At 38.8% G+C, this 23,198-nt stretch overlaps 1 protein-coding gene across 3 annotated transcripts in view; it reads left to right on the top strand.

Moving 5' to 3' along the window:
* The window catches only part of SYNE2 (spectrin repeat containing nuclear envelope protein 2), a 273,887-nt gene that overhangs the window by 186,461 nt on the left and 64,228 nt on the right, over positions 1–23,198 (top strand). For 2 of the 3 annotated variants that reach the window (XM_068544308.1, XM_068544289.1), the window contains exons 66-83: positions 254–436; positions 1,914–2,042; positions 2,624–2,745; positions 2,898–3,039; positions 4,534–4,665; positions 5,610–5,762; positions 5,887–6,096; positions 7,308–7,409; positions 8,519–8,638; positions 8,830–9,030; positions 10,389–10,562; positions 12,435–12,566; positions 15,250–15,446; positions 16,801–16,933; positions 18,330–18,512; positions 18,929–19,075; positions 20,762–20,938; positions 22,648–22,803. In XM_068544308.1, the coding sequence (XP_068400409.1) occupies positions 254–436; positions 1,914–2,042; positions 2,624–2,745; positions 2,898–3,039; positions 4,534–4,665; positions 5,610–5,762; positions 5,887–6,096; positions 7,308–7,409; positions 8,519–8,638; positions 8,830–9,030; positions 10,389–10,562; positions 12,435–12,566; positions 15,250–15,446; positions 16,801–16,933; positions 18,330–18,512; positions 18,929–19,075; positions 20,762–20,938; positions 22,648–22,803 (2,793 nt within the window). The remainder of the gene's footprint in view (positions 1–253; positions 437–1,913; positions 2,043–2,623; positions 2,746–2,897; positions 3,040–4,533; positions 4,666–5,609; positions 5,763–5,886; positions 6,097–7,307; positions 7,410–8,518; positions 8,639–8,829; positions 9,031–10,388; positions 10,563–12,434; positions 12,567–15,249; positions 15,447–16,800; positions 16,934–18,329; positions 18,513–18,928; positions 19,076–20,761; positions 20,939–22,647; positions 22,804–23,198) is intronic. The other variant, XM_068544299.1, reaches the window with a different exon arrangement.

Below are 23,198 nucleotides of genomic sequence, written 5' to 3'. Positions count from 1 at the left end.
CTTGTTTTAGATTATTTTACAACCAATTTAGATGATTTATTTACAACCGATTTGGAGTTGGTTTGGTTGTACCCTTATGGATAAGCACAGGAATTATGTGGAAGTTGTTTTTCTTTCCCCAGGGTCCCTTCCAACTTGTGTTTCTAGGACCTTATATATACACTTAGGTAGAGAGAGTGAATCTAACTTATTTTGGACTGTAACACTTGTTCAGGACCAAACCTATGATTAATTAAACGATTTTATTTCCTAGGCTATGCTAACAGAGATTGAGCACAAGGTCGCCTCTCTGTTAGAGAATTGCAAAGATCAGGGCCTGGCAGACAGTGGAGCCACTCAACAGGAGGCTGAAGCACTTTCCTTGAAACTAAAAACCGTGAAGTGCAATTTGGAAAAAGTCCAGATGATGCTGCAGGAGAAATACAGCGAGAACCAGGTAAAATATGACTGTGTATAAACATGTATGTAGATACATGCATATGGTAGATCCATCAGCAAAGAGCTCTGGGTGGAGGTAAGGAAACAACTACAGAGGAATTACAGTAAGTAAGGAAGAATTATGCCTCTTTTTTTTTTTTTTTTTTCTTTAAATAAGTTCTGGGGATGTAATGTACAGCATGGTGACTACAGTTGACAGTACTGTTGTATATTTGAAGGTTGCTGAGAGTATATCTTTTTTTTTTTTTTATTTTTAAAATTTATTTATTTATTTATTTTTGGCTGTGTTGGGTCTTCGTTTCTGTGCGTGGGCTTTCTCAAGTTGTGGCAAGTGGGGGCCACTCTTCATCGCGGTGCACGGGCCTCTCACTGTCGCGGCCTCCCTTGTTGCGGCCTCTCTTGTTGCGGAGCACAAGCTCCAGACGCGCAGGCTCAGTAGTTGTGGCTCACGGGCCTAGTTGCTCCGCGGCATGTGGGATCTTCCCAGACCAGGGCTCGAACCCGTGTCCCCTGCGTTGGCAGGCAGATTCTCAACCACTGCGCCACCAGGGAAGCCCAAGAATTATGCCTCTTAAAACTGTAAGGCTTGGTTACACTGGCTTTTGTCATTGGTTTCATTTCGCTGTGTAGTTTTCCCATCTAGGTTGTCTTTAGTGATGGTGTTGGTTTGGTTAGAGTTGGTTTGACTGGGTTGATTGTTCTTGCTGATAATGAGCTCTCTGTAAGCCTTCTTCATAAAAGAAGGATATATTTTAAAGGAATTGTGTGACTCTGATTGACTGGAAAAATGAAGCCTTTATAGATAAGATTAAAATTTGACAATCAGAAACACAAAAACCTGTTTCCAGGGTACTTTTTGTTATTCATTTATAAATATTGACATATACTGATGAAAGTGTCATACAGCTAAAGTGTGCTGTGACTTTTAAAAGCATTCTGTGTATATAAATGCAAATGTTCATCTTGTGAGTAGGATCTTACTATGTAAGATTTGCATCCATACTTACGAGTTGGTGGTTTCTACTTAAGAGGACTTACATTCACAGAAATAAGATTGGCTCCAAATACACAGGCTGTATGGATCCCCTTTTATCCTAATACGTTCTCTCTCTTTTAAAACAACTACTTATGTTTTAGACATAGGGGAAATTTGAGTTCATAAGCATGATACCATGTCTGTTTTTTATATCCGTTTCACTTTGTCCTCAGTAAAAAAGTGCAATCAATTTCCTAGCTTTTAGTAACTCATTGGATGAGTTAAGTTGAGGAATGATAAAACGACCACTTCATCAAACATAGTGGTTTTTGAAGTTGTTATGAAATAAGTACATTGAATCGTAGTGTATAATTATTGTAATTAACAAAATACAGTCATTTACTTCACATACAACTTTTCCATTGTGTAGCCGCATTATTAGAATTGAAACAGGTCACCAGTTTAAATAAATAGTCTGCCATCATAAAATGTTTTGCAGCATTCTGCCATGCTAAAGAAATCTTCCGAGCATCAGAAAGTTCTCCAACCAGATAACCTTTCTGAATTTGAATCTATTGTAACTGAAAGGCCACAGTTCAGCAGACAAAAAGATTTCCAGCAGCAACAGGTAATTTCAGCCCCGAACAGTTATAAAGATAAGAATAAAGCTTTCTGTATGGAATTTCCCATTGAACTAAATACTGAAAGGCCATTGGAGTGTTTTCTTACGTGACTGAATAGAAAGTGTGATGTGTGGGTGTTCCTGTGTGTGCAGCAGCTCTGAGTTGTGAGTGTTTACTGCAGTAGGTACTTTGCTTTCATCTGCTACAGTTGGGGATACTGGAACTTGGCTGCCTTATTAACTTGCGTCTTATATCAAACTAAGCAAATATCTTCAGGGTGAACTTACCTCTGTAACTGCAACACTTCTTTCCCTATTGTTTCAAAATGTGTTAGTATATTTTTGGTGGTTTTCCATGTGTGTAGCATATATTTAACAATACTTGGTCATAGTGTGAATATTTTAAATAAGTTTTTGAAAAATAAAAGTTAACGAGAACAAGCAAGCAAGCAAGCAAGCAAGAAAGAGAAATAGTAAATAATGATTTAGGAAGTGATTCCAAATCAGCTGATCTCAACAGAAGAAACCCTTGGGTACTAATTGAAAACCTTGATTGATTGGACTATTTGAATCTTATTCAATTATAGGTTCTGGAGTTAAAACCAATGGAACAGAAAGATTTAATCAAATTCATAGAATTTAATGCTAACAAAATATGGCCTCAGTATCGCCAACATGATAAAGATACAACTCAGACATCATCTGTGAGGTAAAATATTTTTAAAGAGTCGGACGTTTGGTAGTATTGTGGTTGGGAGAGTTAACAGTGTTTCTTTTAATATCACTTATAAAACATTGTCTGAATGTAATAAAATTTTTGTATGTTGATTATTCTTTTCACCTTTTGTTTTCCCTTAAAAGCAGTAAGGCATCTAGCCCTGAAAATGACGCTCCGGACTTGACCTTGTCAACCCAGGGCCAAAGTGGAGATAAATGGCAATATTTACATCATGAGCTTTCATCAAAAATTCGGCTCCCTCTACCTCAGCTTGTGCAGCCCCAGGTCAGTGTGTATGTGCACACAGTGTAAATAAGTGTGTTTACCTTTGAAAATCCAACGAGCATTCATTAAACACACATGTATGTTCTGCATTATTTTCAAAACGCAGTTTATTTATATTCAGAAGGCAAAGATGCCAGGTGGATTTTCTTACTCAGCTGTCCCCTTTTCATCTTCCTGGAAATCTGCATTAAGTGCTTCCCTTTTGTGCTTCTATAGCACGCTGGGCTTCCCTGATCATAGCTCTTGCTATACTATACACCTGCGTATTTGTCTGTATTCCCCATTAGATGGCATGAGAAGAAAGACCATGTCTGCCTGATTCACATTTGAGTGCCTGGCACAGTAGTAACTGGAACGTCAAAAAAATCTTGGTTACTATATGTTGAATGAATAAAGGAATGAATAATATATGTAAAAAATTACTTTGAAAATGATACGTTGCTATGTGAGTGTCATTCATTCATCAAAAGATTATTTGGCATCTGTAGTGTGCTGGCCCCTATGCCAATTGTACCTGTCTATAGGTATTCTCACCAGCACACCTTATCACACCTGATTATTGCCATTACAAGGGTTTATTCATACTGTGCCAGCTACTGATGGATGTTTCTCTAAACAGGGAGCCCATGAGCAGAATAGCACCGTTGCTCCCAGCAATCAAGTTTCTGCCTTTAACTTTGCACTCAAACTGCCAGGGCAAAGGTTTTCAATGGTTTCCCAATTCCCCAATCTGGTGGGAACTTTTCCGTTCTCTTCTACTCTACCAAGAACCTTATTTGACCAATTAAAGTTGAATCAAATTCATTGGTAGGACTTTAGTCTTGGTTTCTCCTTGTCATATACACTATAACATGTAATATATCATTCTTTTTCCAGCAATAGAATAACATCCCTTGTTCTCCACCCTTCCACCCCAGCAGAGTCATCTACCATCCCATACTGTTCCTTTATATATGTTAGTTTTCCAATTTGGGAAAGAAATTAACTTTGAATCATTCTCCCTTCTGAAGTCACAGCTCATTTTCAGTACTTATTTAGCTTTTCAATAACAAATCAAGATGCAAATCTGTCCCTGGAGGTGACGGTATTCTATTCTAAGAGTTGGCTGTATGCCAGGAGTCTACCAATAAATGGGAAAAGGAACAGCTAACCTTGGAACACAGATAGATAGCATCCCTACAAATTGAAAGATTAGTGGTTTTATTCTATTTTTCAAATTATACTTTGTTTCCCCTCGTTTTGTTACCTAAATGGACCCTCAAGTGTCTGTGTAAAGCCTGTCATGACTTTTCAAAGCTGTCCAAAATATTTAAATTTTAATTTAATTATTTTTTTCTTATAAATGACAAGATAGACAAAAAACACTTTCCAAGAAGGTAAACTCAGAAGATAGCATGTTAAGGCTTTTTTTTTTTTTAAGGCATTTTTGATGTTTTATGTTAACATTCACAGGATCTCAAACTCTTTGTAATAGGGTTTCCCTTTTTCAAATAGGTTGCCACAAATATGAGTGTTCTACCCAGTGTGAGTATATATAACTTTAGATACCCAACAACTGAAGAACTGAAAACTTATACCACCCAACTTGAAGACCTCCGTCAAGAAGCAAATAATCTTCAGACACAGGTAGCAGCTGCATGTTATATATTTTCCTCATTGCAATAACAAAAATGAGGGGAAATGTGATATTGTAAATTGGTCGTAATTTTCTTTACTGAACAAATAATAGGACACATAATGGAATGAGTCCTAGAATTGCAAATAGGATTTATCTCTCTTACTGACTCTGGTAAATTTGGTAGTGGTTGCGTAGAATACCATGTGCATAGGCTTCTAAACCTGAGTCCAGGATTGGCAGGAACAAGGATCTTGATTGATTAGTACTGTCTGCAGTGGGGCTCTGGGATTGCAAGGGTGAGAAGGGAGGGAGGGAGTAGCTGCAAAGTTTCCAACCTTGAGTAGGCTTAACACTGAGGCGGTGTGCGGGATAGCTTAGGTACACATCAAAGAACAGGGCAGGAAACAGCCCAAATTGGGGTAATCAGTAGCTTTGGCAGCCTCCTAACTTACTTATAGTCACCAGGCTGTACCATGCCGTACCATGCCTACCTTTAAGATGTTGTACCTTTTTCTAATGAACCCTTCAAGTTTCTTGACTTCTTTTCCTTCTCCAGGCCATACTTGATTTCATTAACCCACTTTCTCCTATGTTAAAATATGGGAGGCGGAGAACAGTGGGAAGAGGGATAGTGTGATTTATCTGGGACCACGCTTCCACCTGGATGGCCCCACTAAAGAAGTCCTTCATCTTTTGATTTACCTTTTCATTCCATTCAGTAGTCAACTCACTACCTAACACTGAGTTTCTTAAACTTGTTTCTCTCAGAGTTAACATCTTAATTTTATTTATTTATTCTGCTACCTAGTTCACAATGCATTTGAAATGACTAATTATTTTTAAACAAGCGTAACATAAATTGTAAACTATAATGGAAACCAGGGAAAATATAGGCTTAGGAAGGCAAGGAATCTTAGTGATTTTTATTTTTCCTTTTTTCCTCTTGATTTAGGAAAACGTGTCAGAAGAAACATACGCAAATTTGGATAAGAAATTACTTGAACTCTTTCTGACCCTCAGTCAGTGCCTGGGCAGTGTGGAGGAGATGCTGCAGACCCCTTGGCTCTTGAGAGGGGATGTCGGTGCCCAGCAGGTGCACTACGAGGTAGGGAGCGTCCATCAAGCCCACGTGTTGGCCATTACCACAGGCAGCCCACTAGTTAACTAGAGCTGAAACCTCTCAAGGTCAGACCTTGTTCACAGTGTCTTTCTTCCTCTCCACTTTGCAGACTCTGGCTCTTGAGTTGAAAAAACTTTGCTTAGCTATGAGTGACAAGAAGAATGATATTTCAAAAGCCATGACTTGGCCTGGCAAGAACGCCAGCCTGTTCCTTGACTGTTTTGATAACCTCCAAGTCTACCTGGAGCACATCCAGGCTACAACTGCCTCTAGGAGCAAGTCCCTGAAAGCTGGCCTCGACTATAACCGCAGTTATCAGGTATGGGTCTGGGCGCTTGGCTGCTTTGACACTGTTTTAGGTCATAGCACGGACCTCTAATTTCCATTCATTCCTAGTCCTGGCAGCATTCATGAGTGGGAATTGCTAAGGAAAGCGATGGCACTCTTTCTATGAAGGTCTTTAAGTTAGTTCAGCTGCTCATGGTGGGAGACCATTTGAAAGCGAGGTCCTTTCCAAGCTCTCGGGTATGAATTTGTTAGGTTGAGCTAAAGTAGTGTTTCTTTCCTGCATTACATTCAGCCACTTAAAGAGCGTCACCTGGCAGGATTTCTAGGTAAAGGGAGCCATTACAGTTTTTGAGCAAAGGAATGACAGTCCATGTACATTTCCGGCAGATCTGTCTGGCAGTTGTCTAATGGGGATTAGAGCGGAGACTTGAGGCAAGTGGACTCGTTAGGAAGCTACTAAAAACTATCTAATGAGAGAGAAATGAAACAGAACATCACTTAGGAAGGAGTCTTGCCCATAAAATCAAACCTGAATCTGATCAAGCCTCTAGAATCCAAGTCAAATAGACACAAGGGAGGAACATGTTGAGTGGCACCAAGGGAATGCAGTCAGCCAGGCCCAGGCAGTGGCAAGCTGCATAGAATGTGTGCATATGTGCTTTTTTCCACGACCAGCCCGCCACCCCAACACCAAAAAATCCAAAAAAACAAAAAAAGAGACAGATGGGCAGGGAGCCTGCAGATTACAAGGGACTTAAGACACTTATTAATCCATTGCAACCTGTTGGACCTCATTTAGATCCCGGTTCCAACAAGCCAAAAGGAAAAAGTATAGGCAATTAGAGAAATGTGAACCCTGCCTAGACAGTTAATAATACTAAGGAATTATTACTGATTTGTAGTATTTTTAAAGGGAGGAATCTTTATCTTTTAGGAACTACATACTGAAACATATACTAGTGAAATAATATGATATCTGAGATTTGCTTCCAAATAATCTGAGGGAAGGGAGGTTAGGTATAGTCAAGAAAGCTCAGGGGAGGGTGCAGAAGAGAGACGACCAGCCCCAAGTCAGTAATTGTTAAAGCTGGATGGATGTTGGAAATGCAGGGATTACTCCTATTTCGGCATATGTTTGAAATTTCTTATAGCACAGAAACTGAAGGACAACTGAATTTTTAAAAAGGTACTGAAGGCCTAAGTGAGATTCTCACTGTTTCCTGCATTTATCTTTTTATACAGAATGAAATAAAGCGATTATATGATCAACTTACTAAGAATAAAACATCTTTACAACAATCTCTGAATGAAATTAGTGGCCAGAGTATTGATGAACAGCTTCAGGTAATCAAGTCAAAATAATTCAAACTGACTTAACCTTGAACCAGAGAGTCTTGTGTATAAGCTGTGTTTCTGAATCACTTCCCGAAATATAAGTTTGTTTAGTGTTGGGAAGGGTATTGAGAAATGAAACCCTCACCCTCTTTGTAGGAGTGCCAATTAGTCCAGCATCTAGGGATCATTTGGCTACATATCAAAACTTTAAGCCTAAATGCTCTTCCATACAGCAGCTCTTTCACTCCATTTATCCAGCAAGTATTAATTGAGGACCTACTATGTTCAGGCACTTCTCTAGGTACCGGACTTGCACTTATCCTCAAGAAAAAGGCAAGTGCATAAAGATAAATATGTTTATGAATATTCAAGGATGGACCTAGCTGCACTGCTTGAATTAAAGGCTCTAAATAGCCCAAAAGTCCATTAAGAGCAGAGTGCTGCTAAAGCAGTGAGCAGCCTTGCGATGGCATACTATATGTCCGTTTAAAAGGCTCCAGATACGGGGCTTCCCTGGTGGCGCAGTGGTTGGGAGTCTGCCTGCCAGTGCAGGGGACACGGGTTCGAGCCCTGGTCTGGGAGGAACCCGCGTGCCGCGGAGCGGCTGGGCCCGTGAGCCACAATTGCTGAGCCTGCGCGTCTGGAGCCTGTGCTCCGCAACAAGAGAGGCCGCGATAGTGAGAGGCCCGCGCACTGCGATGAAGAGTGGCCCCTGCTCGCCGCAACTAGAGAAAGCCCTCGCACAGAAACGAAGACCCAACACAGCCATAAATAAATAAATAAATAATTAAAAAAAAAAAAAAAAAGGCTCCAGATACATTTGTACTGATGCGAAGAAATGCTGAGGAGCTGATAAGTGAGGAATGCAAACTGCAGAACACAACGATGTGTGCAATCTGTTGCATTTCAGGATGTGCACTATACCTCTACTCAGTACATGCTTTGAACACATTAGGAACAAACCGTCAACTGTGGATCTTTGGGGAGAATGGAGAGGATAGAGAAGTGGGACTTTCACTTTTCCCTTAATTCTTTTCTATACTGTTTAATTCTTTTTAAATGAATCTGTAGACTCCTTATTAAAGGGTTTTACTTTTCTGTATTGTCTCTCGCTTTAGAAAGCAGATGCATGTACAGTGGAGCTGCAGAACTCTGAGAGCCGAGTGGCAAAACTAAGAGACGAAGGGGAGAGGCTTCATTTACCTTCTGTTCTGCTCCAGGAGGTTTACAAATTAGAGGTATGTCTGAGCAGAAAACATAACTATGAATTATAAAGAGTATTACTCTTATAATTTCCTCTCCGTGAATTACTGTGATTGTAAAAAGTAAGACTTTTTTCTTCTACCAAGGGAATTTAGATATGTTCTTCATTTGGGTTATTTTCATGGTTGGATGGAAAAGTCTGTGCACAGCTGCTCTTTCTTTTCAGGATGTACTTGACAGAATGTGGGGAATCCTGAGAGCCAGGTACACAAAACTCAGCAGCCCTTTCATCACTGAGAGCCAGCAAGATGCTTTGTTGCGAGGCATGGTAGAACTGGTGAATATCGGAAAGGAAAATCTTGCTCATGACCGCTTACAGCAAACCAAAAGTAAAGTTGCCTTACAGGCTCAAATACAAAATCACAAGGTAAGACACGTGGGTCAGATCACCTTTTCATAGACTTTAAGTTTTTCTGAGTGTGAACTAAGAGCATCCGTTTTCTTCCTTGGTGAAATTTACAGCATTCCTTCATTCTTTTAACAAACATCTATTACAGTGCTCACTGTGTACCAGGAACCCTGCTAAACTCGTAAGAATATGATTGTGAGTGAAAACAGACATAGTTCCTAATATTTATGGAGCTTTCAGTTGATTGAGAAGGCATATTTGTCAAGGAGTCATTCAAACAAATTTAAAATTAAACTTGGCATACACACTTTAAGAACATTTAATAGAGGGAATTGAATTCGGGGGTTAGGAGAGGCTTTACTGAGAACTGAAATCAAAAGAAATATTTAAATTACGTAAATGTATGTCTAGCATAATGCTACAATAAATCCTTTTGTTTTCTATTCATTTCATTAAACAAAACCTCATGATCGTCAACAAGAGATATGTAGTAATTAAGTGCTGATAATAAAAATGTATAAGACAGAGTTCCTGCCTTTGATAAGCTGAAGTGTAGGCTTTTGATTAAGTAGACCTTAGTCTGAGAAAAATTCAGAGGTAAATATTGTATAAAGGATGGTGGGGAAGAGGAGAAAATATATTAACTGATATATACAATGTGTCAGACCTTATGCTAGATGCTTTTATAAACCCTTCTGTGTATCCTTTTCAAGGAACAAGAGAAGGGATTCACCTAATAAGAAGTCCCCCCCAAACAACTAGAGGGGGCAGCCGACTATAAATAGAGAGCCATGTGAAGGAAAGCCTTCCTCTTTAAAGGTCTTAAAGTGCTCTTCTGGGAGCTTTTACCAACCAGAATCCCAAGAGACCCCATCAGCGAATTCCCTTTAGTTAACTATTTTATTGTGTAGAAGTTAGAACCAGAGTTTAGGAACCCCTGGCTATTGCATATGTGAGTTTCTTGGGCTCACACAACTGTCCATCCAAGTTATCATCTTGAAACTAATTAGCCACTTCAGTGGCTTTACCACTTTATGTAAAGTTTCTTAAAACTTGGAATAACTGATATAGGAAGATCTCACTGGAAATTTAAATTGACTAATTAATAATGTTTGCCCTTTAATGTGGACTATTTTGTGGAAAATATTACCTAGGGTAATTTTTCTTTGTGATTTGTTAAAATTCCATTCGTACTCAAAGACTATGGACACATAGGCAATTTTTATTTTGTTTTCTCGTGTGTTTGACTCTACATGGCTGTCCTGGGATTTTGGATTAAAAAGTAAATGACACTATAACATGTTGAAGTAACTTGAATTTTCAGATTTTTCACACTGTAAAAATAAATAAATATTAAAATCTTCCTCATTTCACAGCTTTTTTTCCAGAAGCTTGTTGCTGACATGCTGTTGATCCAAACATACTCCAACAAAATGCTTCCTTCTTTATTGCAAAAGAAAGAGACATTTTGGGCAGAACAAGTAAAGGAAGTTAAATTACTAGAAGAAAAGTCACACCAGTGTGGAATAAAGCTGCAAAGTTTATTGCAGGTATGTGGCTTTCATACATTTTGTACTTAATCTGGGAATTCTGGATTTTCAACCATCACGTGTAGGTTCGAAAACAAGTTAACTGGTTATTATTAAGCAGTAGTTAAGTGGGAACCAGCAGTGAGGAATGTGGAATCCTGTTCCAGCTCTGACTGCTACTTCCGGAATGAAATATTAGCTGAGCTTTCTTATATGTTGGTTAGGGATGGCACAGCATCTTTCTACCTTCTAGGTTTGTGTACAAATAAACAAAATGGAAAGCACTTTGAGATCTTGAATGAGATCATTTGATGAAATAGTCAGTGGTTCAGAAACTGTGCATCCCGAAGAGGACAAGCCCAGATGTTCTGTTGCTGAAGTGGATTCATGACAGTCCTGCCCCGATTCAAAGAAAAAATTAAGCTTACATAAAGCTCTTTCTCAATTTTAAGGTTCATTTCCCCTTTAACTTCTTAAACACGGTGGATGTTAGTACATAAAGGAAATAAACAAAAAACAAAGAAATATTTAACTTTTTTTTTTTTTAATTTATTTTCTTTTTGGCTGCATTGAGTCTTCGTTGCTGCACGTGGGCTTTCTCTAGTTGCGGCGAGCGGGGGCTACTCTTCATTGCGGTGCGTGGGCTTCTCATCGCAGTGGCTTCTCTTGTTGTGGAGCACGGGCTCTAGACTCACAGGTTTCAGTAGTTGTGGCACGTGGGCTCAGTAGTTGTGGCTCACGGGCTCTAGAGCGCAGGCTCAGTAGTTGTGGCACACGGGCTTAGTTGCTCCACGACATGTGGGATCTTCCCAGACCAGGGATCAAACCCGTGTCCCCTGCACTGACAGGCAGATTCCTAACCACTGCGCCACCAGGAAAGTTCCAATATTCAACTTTTTAATGTGGTAATAAGCTATGGTGTTATTTTATGCTAATAAAAGGAATTTTCTAGTTAGTGTGTCAAGTTGATATTTATAGTCATAGTTCATCGTATTTAAAAAAAAGACTCCATGAGGGACTTCCCTGGCAGTCCAGTGGTTAAGACTCCATGCTTCCACTGCAGGGGGCACAGGTTTACTCCCTGGTCAGGGAACTAAGATCCCACATGCCCTGCGGCACAGCCAAATAAATAATAAAGAAGTTAAAAAAATAAAAAAAAAAAGACTCCATGAACCCAGTGAGTGCCCCTAACAGCCGTGTCACCCACTGTTTCACTAGCTGTGAGAATTACTAAGGTGGTTAATTTTCCAGCAGGTAAGATTTCATGTCCCTAAGTCAGCTCTGTAGAGTGCTGAGACCCTAGGGGTGGACTTCTATGGAAATGGAGAGAGCTAGGACAAGGCAGACTCAGGCTAAGGCAGTAGTTACTCCCCTGATGAAGCGTAAGCCCTTAACTTCTCAAACAGCTCCTTCAAGCAGCACGGTAGGGTAACGGTTTGGGTCATGTTTGTTGGGTAATGTTCGTCGGACTGGGGATTGGAGCAGGGAGCGTTGGGAGCAGCCTAACAGAAGCTTCTGTTGAAAAAGACTTTACGAGTTAGCCCCTTCCTTTCCACGTAAGAGAAAGGCTCTGAGGTCTCCACAGAGGTGTATGCTGAGAGTATCACTTTAACTTAATCGTATTATTCCCTCCTCGATTTGACGAGACAAGCGTAAAACCCTAATACCAACTGGATTTTTTAAAACCTTCTCCACAAAGCAGTGGAAGTGGAGTTGTTTCCCACCAGACACTGAGCTCTTACTAGGGTGGATTATATCTCAGAAACCCCTGTAATCTGTGCTTTAATTTTGTACGGTCTCAGAGTTCATTTTTGTTTTTAGGATTAATTTTGTCATTATCTGGAACTAATCTAGAAAAAGCCCCCTGCTGATCATGTGTTCTTAATTCTTTAGAAATGGGAAGAATTTGATGAAAACTATGCATCTCTTGAAAAGGACCTGGAAATTCTTGTATCTACGTTGCCCTCTGTGAGTTTGGTGGAAGAGACGGAGGAAAGATTAATGGAAAGGATTTCATTTTACCAGGTATTTTGCTTCCACTTAAGCCGTCAAAGTCATTGTCTGTAGCACTTTGTGTTTTTATTGTGTTTTGACTAAATTGCTTGACTTTGAAGGTGAATGATTTGAATTGAAATGAAATATCATTCCTCACACAACTCACAGTGAGACATATTTGGGGAAACTGCAGATTTACTTGTGGGCTTCTTGACATAACCACGTGTCTGACGTGGGGTCGAGACCTTGGTTTGAGTCCTGGCTCTCACTTATCACTTTGTCAACTTTCTGTCTCTAAGCCTCAGTGTCTTTATCTGTAGCATGTAGGTAGTCAAGCTGGTGCTACCGGTCTCTGGAGGTGGATGTCAGTGGGTGTGGACATGAGCTAAAGTATGGGAAGAACTTTGTAAACCACGGGCCTCTGAACATATTTTTAGTTTTATGACAGCAGTGAAGCCCTGACTGGACATAGCCTATGAGACAAACAGTCATCTGTTACCTGCCACCAGCGTTATAAAGAGACTTCAAACTTGAAATTTTTTCTTGTGTAACGTTTGATATTGTTATTATCAAAGTCTCTGTGTCTCAAATTTCAATGCCATAGAAAAGAGAAAACCTTAAAATGGTTTTCAAGTGGTATTGAGAACATGACCAACAAGATAAACACAAGTTTTAAATATTTTCTGCAGAAACTGAAAATACTTAGTTTTAACTTTAGAATGTATGTGGTCAGAATCTGAGTTGTGCAGCTAGAGATTGCTATCAAATATCAACTTTAAAACTTCAAAGGCAGGTTTGTTGCCGGACCAGACCGGATGGAAGAAGAAAGCATGGAATACTTGGCAGGGTCCCACCATTCCTTGGAGGCACTTAAGCTCCTGTAAGGAACATTTTCCAGAGGCTGGAATGCTGTTGTTATGCTCTCTAGGTGTCTTGAAAGCTGCCATTGATCTCTTTGCCATCTTGTCATATTGAGCCGGACTCAGAGATAAAGCTGAATCTTATGGGGGCGAGAAGCTTCTCCTTAATTCTTTGTTAGCCTAGGGGTGCAGAAGGTACCATCTGAACAGCTGAAAGAATGCAGCTGAAAACAGATCGGCTTTAAACCTTATTATATTAAGAAACAGTTCATATTAGCCAACCTGATAGAAGCCTGATTATTTCCCCAAGAGTAGCTGTATACCTTAAACGATAACCTGTGATTCTGTTAAGTTTGAAATATTTTAAAAATCAAAATAATTGTTCTAAGACTTTTAAATACACTTGCCAGACTGAAAGAAGACAGATATCTAGTAAAGCCCATCTCACTGATAGCGTTCCTTAGGTCGTTATCGTCTTCTGCGTCATGGAGAGGTTTGTGTGTATCTTGATCAGGGGACGTCTGTGGGCCGGGAATGTAGGGTCGGTCCGTTGCATGGCCTCTGGTGTTGAACAAGCCGTGTTCCAATGCCGGTTGACACGTCATTGACCGAGTGACCAGCGCAGTCTGACTCCCGTGTATAAAATGGGAAAATTAAAACTTCTCAGATATGAGGGCAACCCATGAAACAATAGCATTTCCATGTAACTGTAACAAAAGATATTTTGAAAAAATAAAAATAAAAAACTTCTCAGAGATGCTCTTAAGATGAAATGTCTCACACCGAAGGCTTAGAAAATTAGAACCTTTTTTTTTTTTTAAACTAATGTTGGACATTTTATTCTAGCCTGTGGAGTCGGGCAGGCAGAAGGAGTTGCAGCTAGGAGTGGTGGAAAGGGCATCGGAGGTAGACTTTTTTATTAATTTTTTTAAAAAGCTTAAGTTAATTGGAAAATAGCAAATGTTCTGTTTTGATCATAATTTATTTTTTAAGATTAAATTTAAGTAACTGTCAGGATATGTGTCATTAGCTGAACCCAACTGCAGAAGATAATTGCCTTTGGACAGAGTTGTCTTCAGGGGGTCATTGCGTTCGCAGTGCTGAAGAATTTTGTTTTTTTTTTTCATGAAGTTGAATTAGCAATGTGTTGTTTTCATTTATTCTTCTAAAATCCTCTTCTTTTCTCCCTCCTGAATCCTTATATCCAGAAGACTCTCAAAATGAGCTTTTCCCCCTACTGTCTGGGTCTAAAAGATGATAAAGAAATGTTTTCTTATTGATCCCCTTCGTACCTAGGTCCGCAATGTAAAATGCTACCAGGTGCCCAGGCAGGAGAACAGAAATAAGGGTCACTGACCGGGTGGACAGCTGGAGGGCTGGTGGGGACAGTGGTGGAGGAGAACCCAGGAGAACAGCCTCTTCCAAAGGAGCTTGCTAGAGCTTCCTGTTTTCCCCGAGTCACAGGAAATCTGATTTCTATGTAAAAGTTCTTGATTTTCAGAATAAGCTTTAGGTCACACAAAACCTCTTTGCAAGCTCAGTGTGCCCTGTAGACCATCACCTTTTTAGTTTCTAGGTGAAAGAAGTAACCAATCAGATCTAAATCTGTGAATTTTCATTTTATATTGCATGTATAATCTGTGCAGTAGAAAGGCATTGGACACTCTCATTGTGAAAGATAATTAATAATCCATTAATCATGTTTGTTCAGCCAGACTGCAAGAGTCTTGAGGGTTTGGAAAGTGTTACTGTTTCTTCAGTAGCCTCTACTGTAGGTTTTTCATGAAGTGTTTGTGAATTGACTGGCTGATTTAATTTTTAAATAATTCATTCTATGACTTTATTTTTATTAGCAAATAAAAAGAAACATCGATGAGAAGCATGCCCGGCTTTACCAGACTGTGAATGAAGGCAAACAGCTGGTGGTCTCCGTGAGCTGTCCTGAACTGGAGGGCCAGATTGCAAAACTGGAAGAGCAGTGGTTGTCCCTAAACAAAAAAATTGATCATGAACTACACAGACTACAAACGCTTCTCAAGCATCTGCTCAGGTGTGGTTTCTTAGGGATTGATTGGCATCAGAAAAAGACCTCAGAGGGATTCTGCAGTCAACCAGATTTTACATGCCGTCCCCCTGTTGTATGGTTTTTGACAATCTAAAGCAGTTGAGTCCCTCTTCCAGGCTAAATGGGAACTAGAGTCTCTGATGCTAGTTTGCAGGACTCAGGATAATGTGTAATCAGTCCTGTGGAAACTAGGAATTATGTTATAGAATTATACACATGTTAACCTTTATGCCATGACGTTGCTCTTTCCTACATTCTTCCAAAATTTTTTTAAATCTTAAAAATAATTTTAGCTAATGGAATAGTTTGAAAAAGTCTTTGGAGTTCTTCAAAGAATTTTTTTGCTTTAACTGATCAAATCTTTAAAAAAAATTTTTTTTAATTTTGTATTGAAGTATACTTGATTTACAATGTTGTGTGAGTTTCTGGTGTATATAGCAAAGTGATTCATAATACATGTTCAGTAATATATATTCAGTTATATATATAATACATATATTCTTTTTCATATTCTATTCCATTGTTGTTTATTATAGGATACTGAATATAGTTCCGTGTGCTTTATAGTAGGACCTTGTTGTTTATCTATTTTATATATAGTAGTATGTATTTGTTAATCCCAAACTCCTAATTTATCCCTCCCCATCCCTTTCCCCTTTGGTGGCCATAAGTTTGTTTTCTATGTCTGTGAGTCTGTTTCTGTATTGTAAATAAGTTCATTTTTATCATATTTTAGATTCCACATATAAGTGATATCATATGGTATTTGTCTTTCTCTTACTTCATTCTTGAAACCCTTGAAGAAGGTAGAATACATAGAACAGTTAACCTCATTCTCTTTCCCACCTCTTAGGGAGGCTGTCTTAACCTAAAGAAGTTTAGAAGTTACAAGAGGGACAGCATTTTGCTTGGATATTTTCATTCCATCAGATAAATATATTGGCATCTAGCCAATAGCAATTTGCTATTATACAACTTATACCAATGCTGGTTATATTTTTACTGTACACAAGTCTATAGAGGACATTTGATGAATAAAAATAATTTCTGTCCTTACCTGTGGGTTTACTTTTGTATAGCTGTAATAAACTTTTAAAAGACTACTTTAGACTTTAAAATGCCTCTTTGTTCTTGATTAGTCATTATAGAGTCGTAGAAAATGACAGGAGCATCAGATTTGGGACCTGGGATTAAACAGGGTATAATTCTTTAAAAAATCATGATTTTTCTGAATAATAGGATTGGTCAACACAAGAAAATAAATGGTGAAACAGAAGAAAATATATGGGGGATGCATATCGTTTCTAATTTCCTTTCTCTCCCACTTTGCTCCTATTAGTTATAACAGAGATTCAGATCAGTTAACCAAGTGGTTGGAATCTTCTCAGCAAACTCTGAACTACTGGAAAGAGCAGTCCCTCAATGTGTCTCAGGACTTGGACACGATCAGAAGCAACATAAACAATTTTTTTGTAAGTTGTAATACAATATGCTCAGGTAATTGTTGGTTAGAAAAGAATATCGGGGGAAAATTAGGAGAGTTGGTGTGATAGTTTCCATAATCATTTGTAGATAAGGGGTAAAACTTGGGCTAATAGCAGCTGCATTCTTCAAACTGAGAACTATTTGTTTATACTATTGATTTATATGCTTATAATAATGATAAAGTATATTTTAAATTGACACTCTAAAAATATATATATATATTTAAAACTTGCCCTGACATGGCGCATGTTTTACAAGTGTAGAAAATAACTCCCCTACCTGCCCCCTAAAACCTCACAGGACTATTAATTCATAAATGTTAGCTAATAAATACATGGTTTTAAATTGTTATATACAGAATTGATGTTTCTACTAAAATGTTATTGTTCTATTGTTTTAAGGGTTTTTTTTGAAGAAAAGAAAGTATTAATTTTGTGATATAAATTATACTTTGAGGCCTTTTCGTCTTTTCCCTTAGTCTTTTCTCCATTTTTCATATTTTGTAGCTATGATTACTCACTTTGATATTAAAATGTAAATATTTTTAAAATATACTTGGAAAAACCTGTAAGTACCAGGAAAGATTTCAGATATTTTAGTTAAAAATTTGTTGCGTTTAGTTCATTTAATATGAACTTTTAAAAAAAATGAACTTTGTGCTGTGTTCCATATTTTCTTTTTATTGTTGAAATGATGATTTGTCTATTTTTAAAAATATTAATCCATTAGATTATAAGCCACTCACGGGGCAGGAACTCCATCTCTTTTGTTCCCCACCGTGTATCAAATGCCTGGAACAGTGCCTGACACTTAGCAGGAAAAATGTGTGTGTGTGCATGTGTATATGCGCTCACATGTGAGCGCATATACACATGCACACATACATACATACACATATAAATATTTAGTATTTGAATTGAATTCAGTTATTTAGTTTTGGACTCTAACCAGTTATTCTGACTCTTAGTTACTCCATGCCATATTTATTTATTTATTTATATTTATTTGTTTGTTTGTTTATTTATTTGGCTGCGTTGGGTCTTCGTTGCTGCGCACGGGCTTTCTCTTGTTGCGGCGAGCGGGGGCTACTCTTCATTGCGGTGCACGGGCTTCTCATTGTGGTGACTTCTCTTGTTGCGGAGCACGGGCTCTAGGCGCACGGGGCTCAGTAGTTGTGGCTCATGGGCTCTAGAGCACAGGCTCAGTAGTTGCGGTGCACGGGCTTAGTTGCTCTGCGGCATGTGGGATCTTCCCAGGCCAGGGTTCGAACCCATGTCCCCTGCATTGGCAGGTGGATTCTCAACCACTGCGCCACCAGGGAAGCCCATCCATGCCACATTTAAATTTTAAAAGTTTCTAAACTTTAAAACTGTTTCCTTTTAGGAGTTTTCAAAGGAACTTGATGAAAAGTCCTCCTTGAAAACTGCAGTTCTAAGTACTGGGAACCAACTTCTTCACCTGAAAGAAGCTGACACGGCGACACTGAGAGCTTCTTTAGCACAGTTTGAACAAAAGTGGACAATGCTCATAACTCAGCTTCCTGACATCCAAGAAAAACTTCACCAGGTAAGTATTTGAAGACCCAGCATTTGCATTAGCATTCACTTGTTAGCTCACAACTCTTTTAAAATCATTTCTCTGACTCAGTAATTTTCATTGACACCACCTATCTTTTCTCTGGCACCACAGAATATAGGTCTTAATTACTGGACTCTCCTCCAGTGGGATCTTTCTTAAGAGAGAAATCAGGCTTAATTACTTTATTTCCCAGTTTATCTGCACCACTGTGTTAGTTTATGTGAAGGTCACTGTCATTGTCTTAGGGTCACTTATTCTAAGCTTGAATGCTGGGTTTGTTTTTGTGAGTAACCTGCATAATTATGTGGCAAGACCTTTTATCAAACCAGATATTATCTTAAGTGATGCCCTGATTCATTTTGTTAACTGCAGGTAATTAAATGGAAATCATTTTGATTTTGCAGCTTCAGATGGAGAAATTGCCATCTCGTAAAGCAATAACAGAAATGATTAACTGGATGAGCAACGTGGAACATCAAACTGCAGATGAAGACTCTGGGCATTCACTGAGTTCTGCATCTCAAGTTAGAAATCTTCTTCACAAGTACAAGGTAATTACACAAAAAAGCCAGAAGCCTTTTCATTAAATAAAGAAGGCAAATCAGTTGGAAGGGAAATACTGGACAAAGAGACATGTAGGATATTATTTAGAAAAACTAATTCTAAGGGTGGGGAATGGGATGGTGGATGATTCTAGAGAGAGAAGTTAGTATACTTGCTCTTATTCTGCCCAGATTCCTTTGGTAGCTCCCATCACCACAGGACAGAATCCAAGCTTTTAACTGGCTCTGGCCAGCCTCAGCTCTTCATTTCCCCACATAAACCCTGGACTCTCCCTGAACCAAATCCTTTGCGGTCCCTCCACGTTCCTGGTGCTCTCCTGCTCATGCTTTTGCTTTTGTACGTGCTGTACCTTTGGCCTGGAATTCCAGTGTCCCGCTTTTAGCTGTAGGAATCTTCTTAGTCATCCTTCAGGAGTCAGTTCAAGTATCTTCTCATTTGGAAATCTACCCTGACTCTCCCAGCCAGATCAGGTTACTTTCCAGGATTAGGTGTCTCCATGGTGCTATCAATAGTTCCTGTCACCCGGTATTATAATTATTTTCTTACTTGCCTATCTCCCCACCTTGATTTAGCTTCTTGAGAGCAGGGGCTCCTCCTTTACCTCCCTGAAACAGCACACCTAGCCCAATACCTGGCATCCAATAGGTGTTAAGTAAATGTTCTTTGGATAAGAGAATGCGTAAGGAAAAGTTGATATCCTTCTACAAATAGATAGGAATGTGGCCTTCTCCACGATATTTGATTTCAAGTAGATTTAACTAACATTTAACAAGCCACGCACAAACACTTATTGTGTGCCGAGCAAGGTGTTTGCCACTAGGAACACAAAGATGAATGAAGACTCCGGTCATTGCTTTCCAAGACCTCGTAGGCTAATGGGTCTAGCCTCTGGTAGGCAGAAGATGAATGGCTTAATCACAAAGCATGGTATTAGCAAGGATTTCCTTTTTATATCCTATCCCATCCTAACTTCAGTGAGTAGTACAATCTGTAGAGGGTCTATGTGTATTTTTCTCACAGGCCCTAGTAACCTAGCACATAGTTTTACCCCTGGATGTCTCCTACGGAGGTGCTAGAACTTGCCAGAATAAACCCAACAATTATCAGCCTAAACAGAAACATGCTTGGCCCTGGGAGAGTTTAGGATTGCTCTAGAACTTAAAGCCATCCAAACAGGGAGGCCTAGACGGTCCACAGAAGAGCAGAGAAGCTGCCTAAACTGGCAGAGCTCCTTAAAGGTGTCCTGGGTTTTCTGGGAGAGTCTTAACTTCAGACTTCCCATCCTGTCATTTCCATGAGCCCACAGGATGGCGCTGAATTCCAGTGGAGCTCTCAGGAAGCCTCTCAAAGGAACCCTTTGTCAGACTCTGGGTCTTGATTTTGGTTCCTATGATGCAGCTACCATACATGGCACCATCTTTGACTTTTCAGTCTGTTTGAAAGTGGTGAGTCTCTCTGTTCCCAGGAATGTGTAATTCCCAAAAAGACTCTCCACTCAAATAAAGCAGATGCGTGGTGGGGTTAGGGGAGGGTAGAACATAACTCCAGACAGGTGCCCCTTGATTACTGGGTGGGAGCCTGGTGCCCCCTACGGTGCGCCAAAGGAGAGGTCCAGTTCACCTACTTCAATTCAGGCTTTGGTGGTTTAATTTTGTTTTCTTTGTTCATTTTAGGAGTTTAGAATGGAAATGGACTATAAACAATGGATAGTTGACTTTGTTAACCAGTCATTACTTCAGTTAAGCACCTGTGATGTAGAAAGTAAGCGCTATGAGAGAACAGAGTTTGCAGAGCATCTTGGAGAGATGAACCACCAATGGCACCGGGTCCACGGAACACTGAATGGAAAGGTGAGCTCGTGGTCACAGCTTGATGTATGATTTAGCCTTTGCAAAATACCACTTTCTGAAAAATTTTAAAAGACATCTGTGGGACCTCCCTGTTGGTCCAGTGGTTAAGACTCCACACTCCACTGCAGGGGGCATGGGTTCGATCCCTGGTCAGGGAACTAATATCCTGCATGCTGCATGGAGTGGCCAAAAAAAATTAATTAAAAAAACCAAAAAGACATTTGTGTGGTTAACTTACAGTTAAACCTAATAATCATCTCAATTCTAGCCCCTTTTAAATCCTATCCTCCATTGGTGCATATAGGAGTTGGAAATAGTTTTTATATTTCTTTGCGATTTCTTAGTGGGAAATTGACTTAGGCAAATGAAGAGGAGAAATGTTATTTAAGAAGATGTCAAGTATTACATGAGGCTACTAAATGGTCAGAAGTTTTGACATTTTCTGTGAAAGTAGATGTTAAAAAGCAGCAAAGCTATTTCAGCTTTAGAAAAATTATAAAAAGGAAGAAAAATGTACATGGCTTCTTGGTAGATTTTCATTCCATGACCGAAAAGATTAAGGAAACTTATTCTTGGGAAAATATTTAATATTTATATACAATAGTGAAAATTGGTTGATTTCTTTATTGTGTGGAGAATGCATACAAATAGATTCATACAGTTAAGATTTGAGTACATGCATGGGCAAAGGACATGAGCAGATAATTCACAAAAGAGAAAATTATAATTGGCAAATAAATATGGAAAGGTTACAACTTTAATTGTCAGACATTTGAAATAAACATTAATAACATTATACACTTAACTAAGTTAGAAAAACTTAAGACAAAGATAAAAGCCCAAGGCTTTCACATTCATACATTGCAGATAATGGCTTACATACCCTTTTGGAAAGCATTCAGAAAATTTCAAGAACCATAATAATCATCTTATCTCTTAACCCAGCCGTCCACTTCTTTTACATTTATCTTAAGTAGATAGTCCTTCAAAAAGGAAAAGATATGTGCACCAAGTGTTCAATTCAACATTATTTATTCTGGTGAAAAATGTAGACTGCCTGAATTTCCAACACGAGAGAAATAATTAATCAAATGATATGGTGTCCATTTGATGAAATACTGGGCAGCCTTTTAGGTTAATACAAGTCATGACATAGCAAGTGCCTATGGCATATGAAAAGAAGTATAAAACATTATATATACTATGATTGTAACCTAATAAACATTGTAAGCATTAGAAATGAGAAGAACCACAGACATTTAAAAAATATTACTTTATTAAATTGATGCATTATTTGTGATATTCTTTATATTGACAGTTTTTAAGTGAGTCTAATGAAGAGAGTCTGGGGAAAAAAATTTTTCTTAAGCTTTACATATATCAATAGACGATGCAATGAAAAAATATTGAGTGTTAGCAGCATGATTTTGTTTTGTATAGATATTGTGGAACTCCAGAACAGCCAGCTTTCTTATCAGGTTAGCTTTCATTTCAAATGTTAGATTTTTTTTAAAAAGGAGAAAATAATTCATATTTCCTGACTTATGAATCATTATTCCAAAAGTTGTTGGGAAATCTTGTGCAAAACGTTAGAAATCATCTGAGAAGAAACAAAATTATCCTATTAAAAATAACATATCACGACATTTACATTTTAAAGCATGTGGTTTAAAATAAGAAAATTTTATTTTCTTATTCATAACTGGTAGATACAACAATTAGAACAACTTTTGGAAAGTATCACTGAGAATGAAAACAAAATACAGATTCTGAACAACTGGATGGAGGCACAAGAGGAGAGACTGAACACTTTACAAAAACCTGAAAGTGTGATCTCCGTGCAGAAGACACTCCTGGATTGTCAGGTGAGAAGACACACGGCACCTGTCCAGCGTGGCTTGGTCAGGCTGTTAGTTACCATGCCTGCCCCAGGGAGTAGGGCAAGCTGCCGTAGTTTCTGAGGGTTCTCCTCAAAGCCCCCAGGTACTTACTTTCTTCTATAAAATAGATATGTCCATGTGTTTTACAGAATTACAAAATGCTGTTTTTTAATGACAAACAGAAGTATTTTCATGGTTATTGTAGTTCTTAAGAGATTTGAATGCTACTCCTAAGAAAAAAATGTTGGGAGTTCCCTGGCAGTCCAGTGGTTAGGGTTCGGTGCTTTCACTGCTGTGGCCTGGGTTCAGTCCCTGATTGGGGAACTAAGACCTCACAAGCTGCTCGGTGCAGCCAAAAAAAAAAAAAAAAAAATGCTCCA

The sequence above is a fragment of the Eschrichtius robustus genome, chromosome 1 (assembly GCF_028021215.1).
Source record: "Eschrichtius robustus isolate mEscRob2 chromosome 1, mEscRob2.pri, whole genome shotgun sequence".
NCBI classification, from domain to species: domain Eukaryota; kingdom Metazoa; phylum Chordata; class Mammalia; order Artiodactyla; family Eschrichtiidae; genus Eschrichtius; species Eschrichtius robustus.
This window is presented reverse-complemented; position numbering and strand designations above follow the sequence as displayed.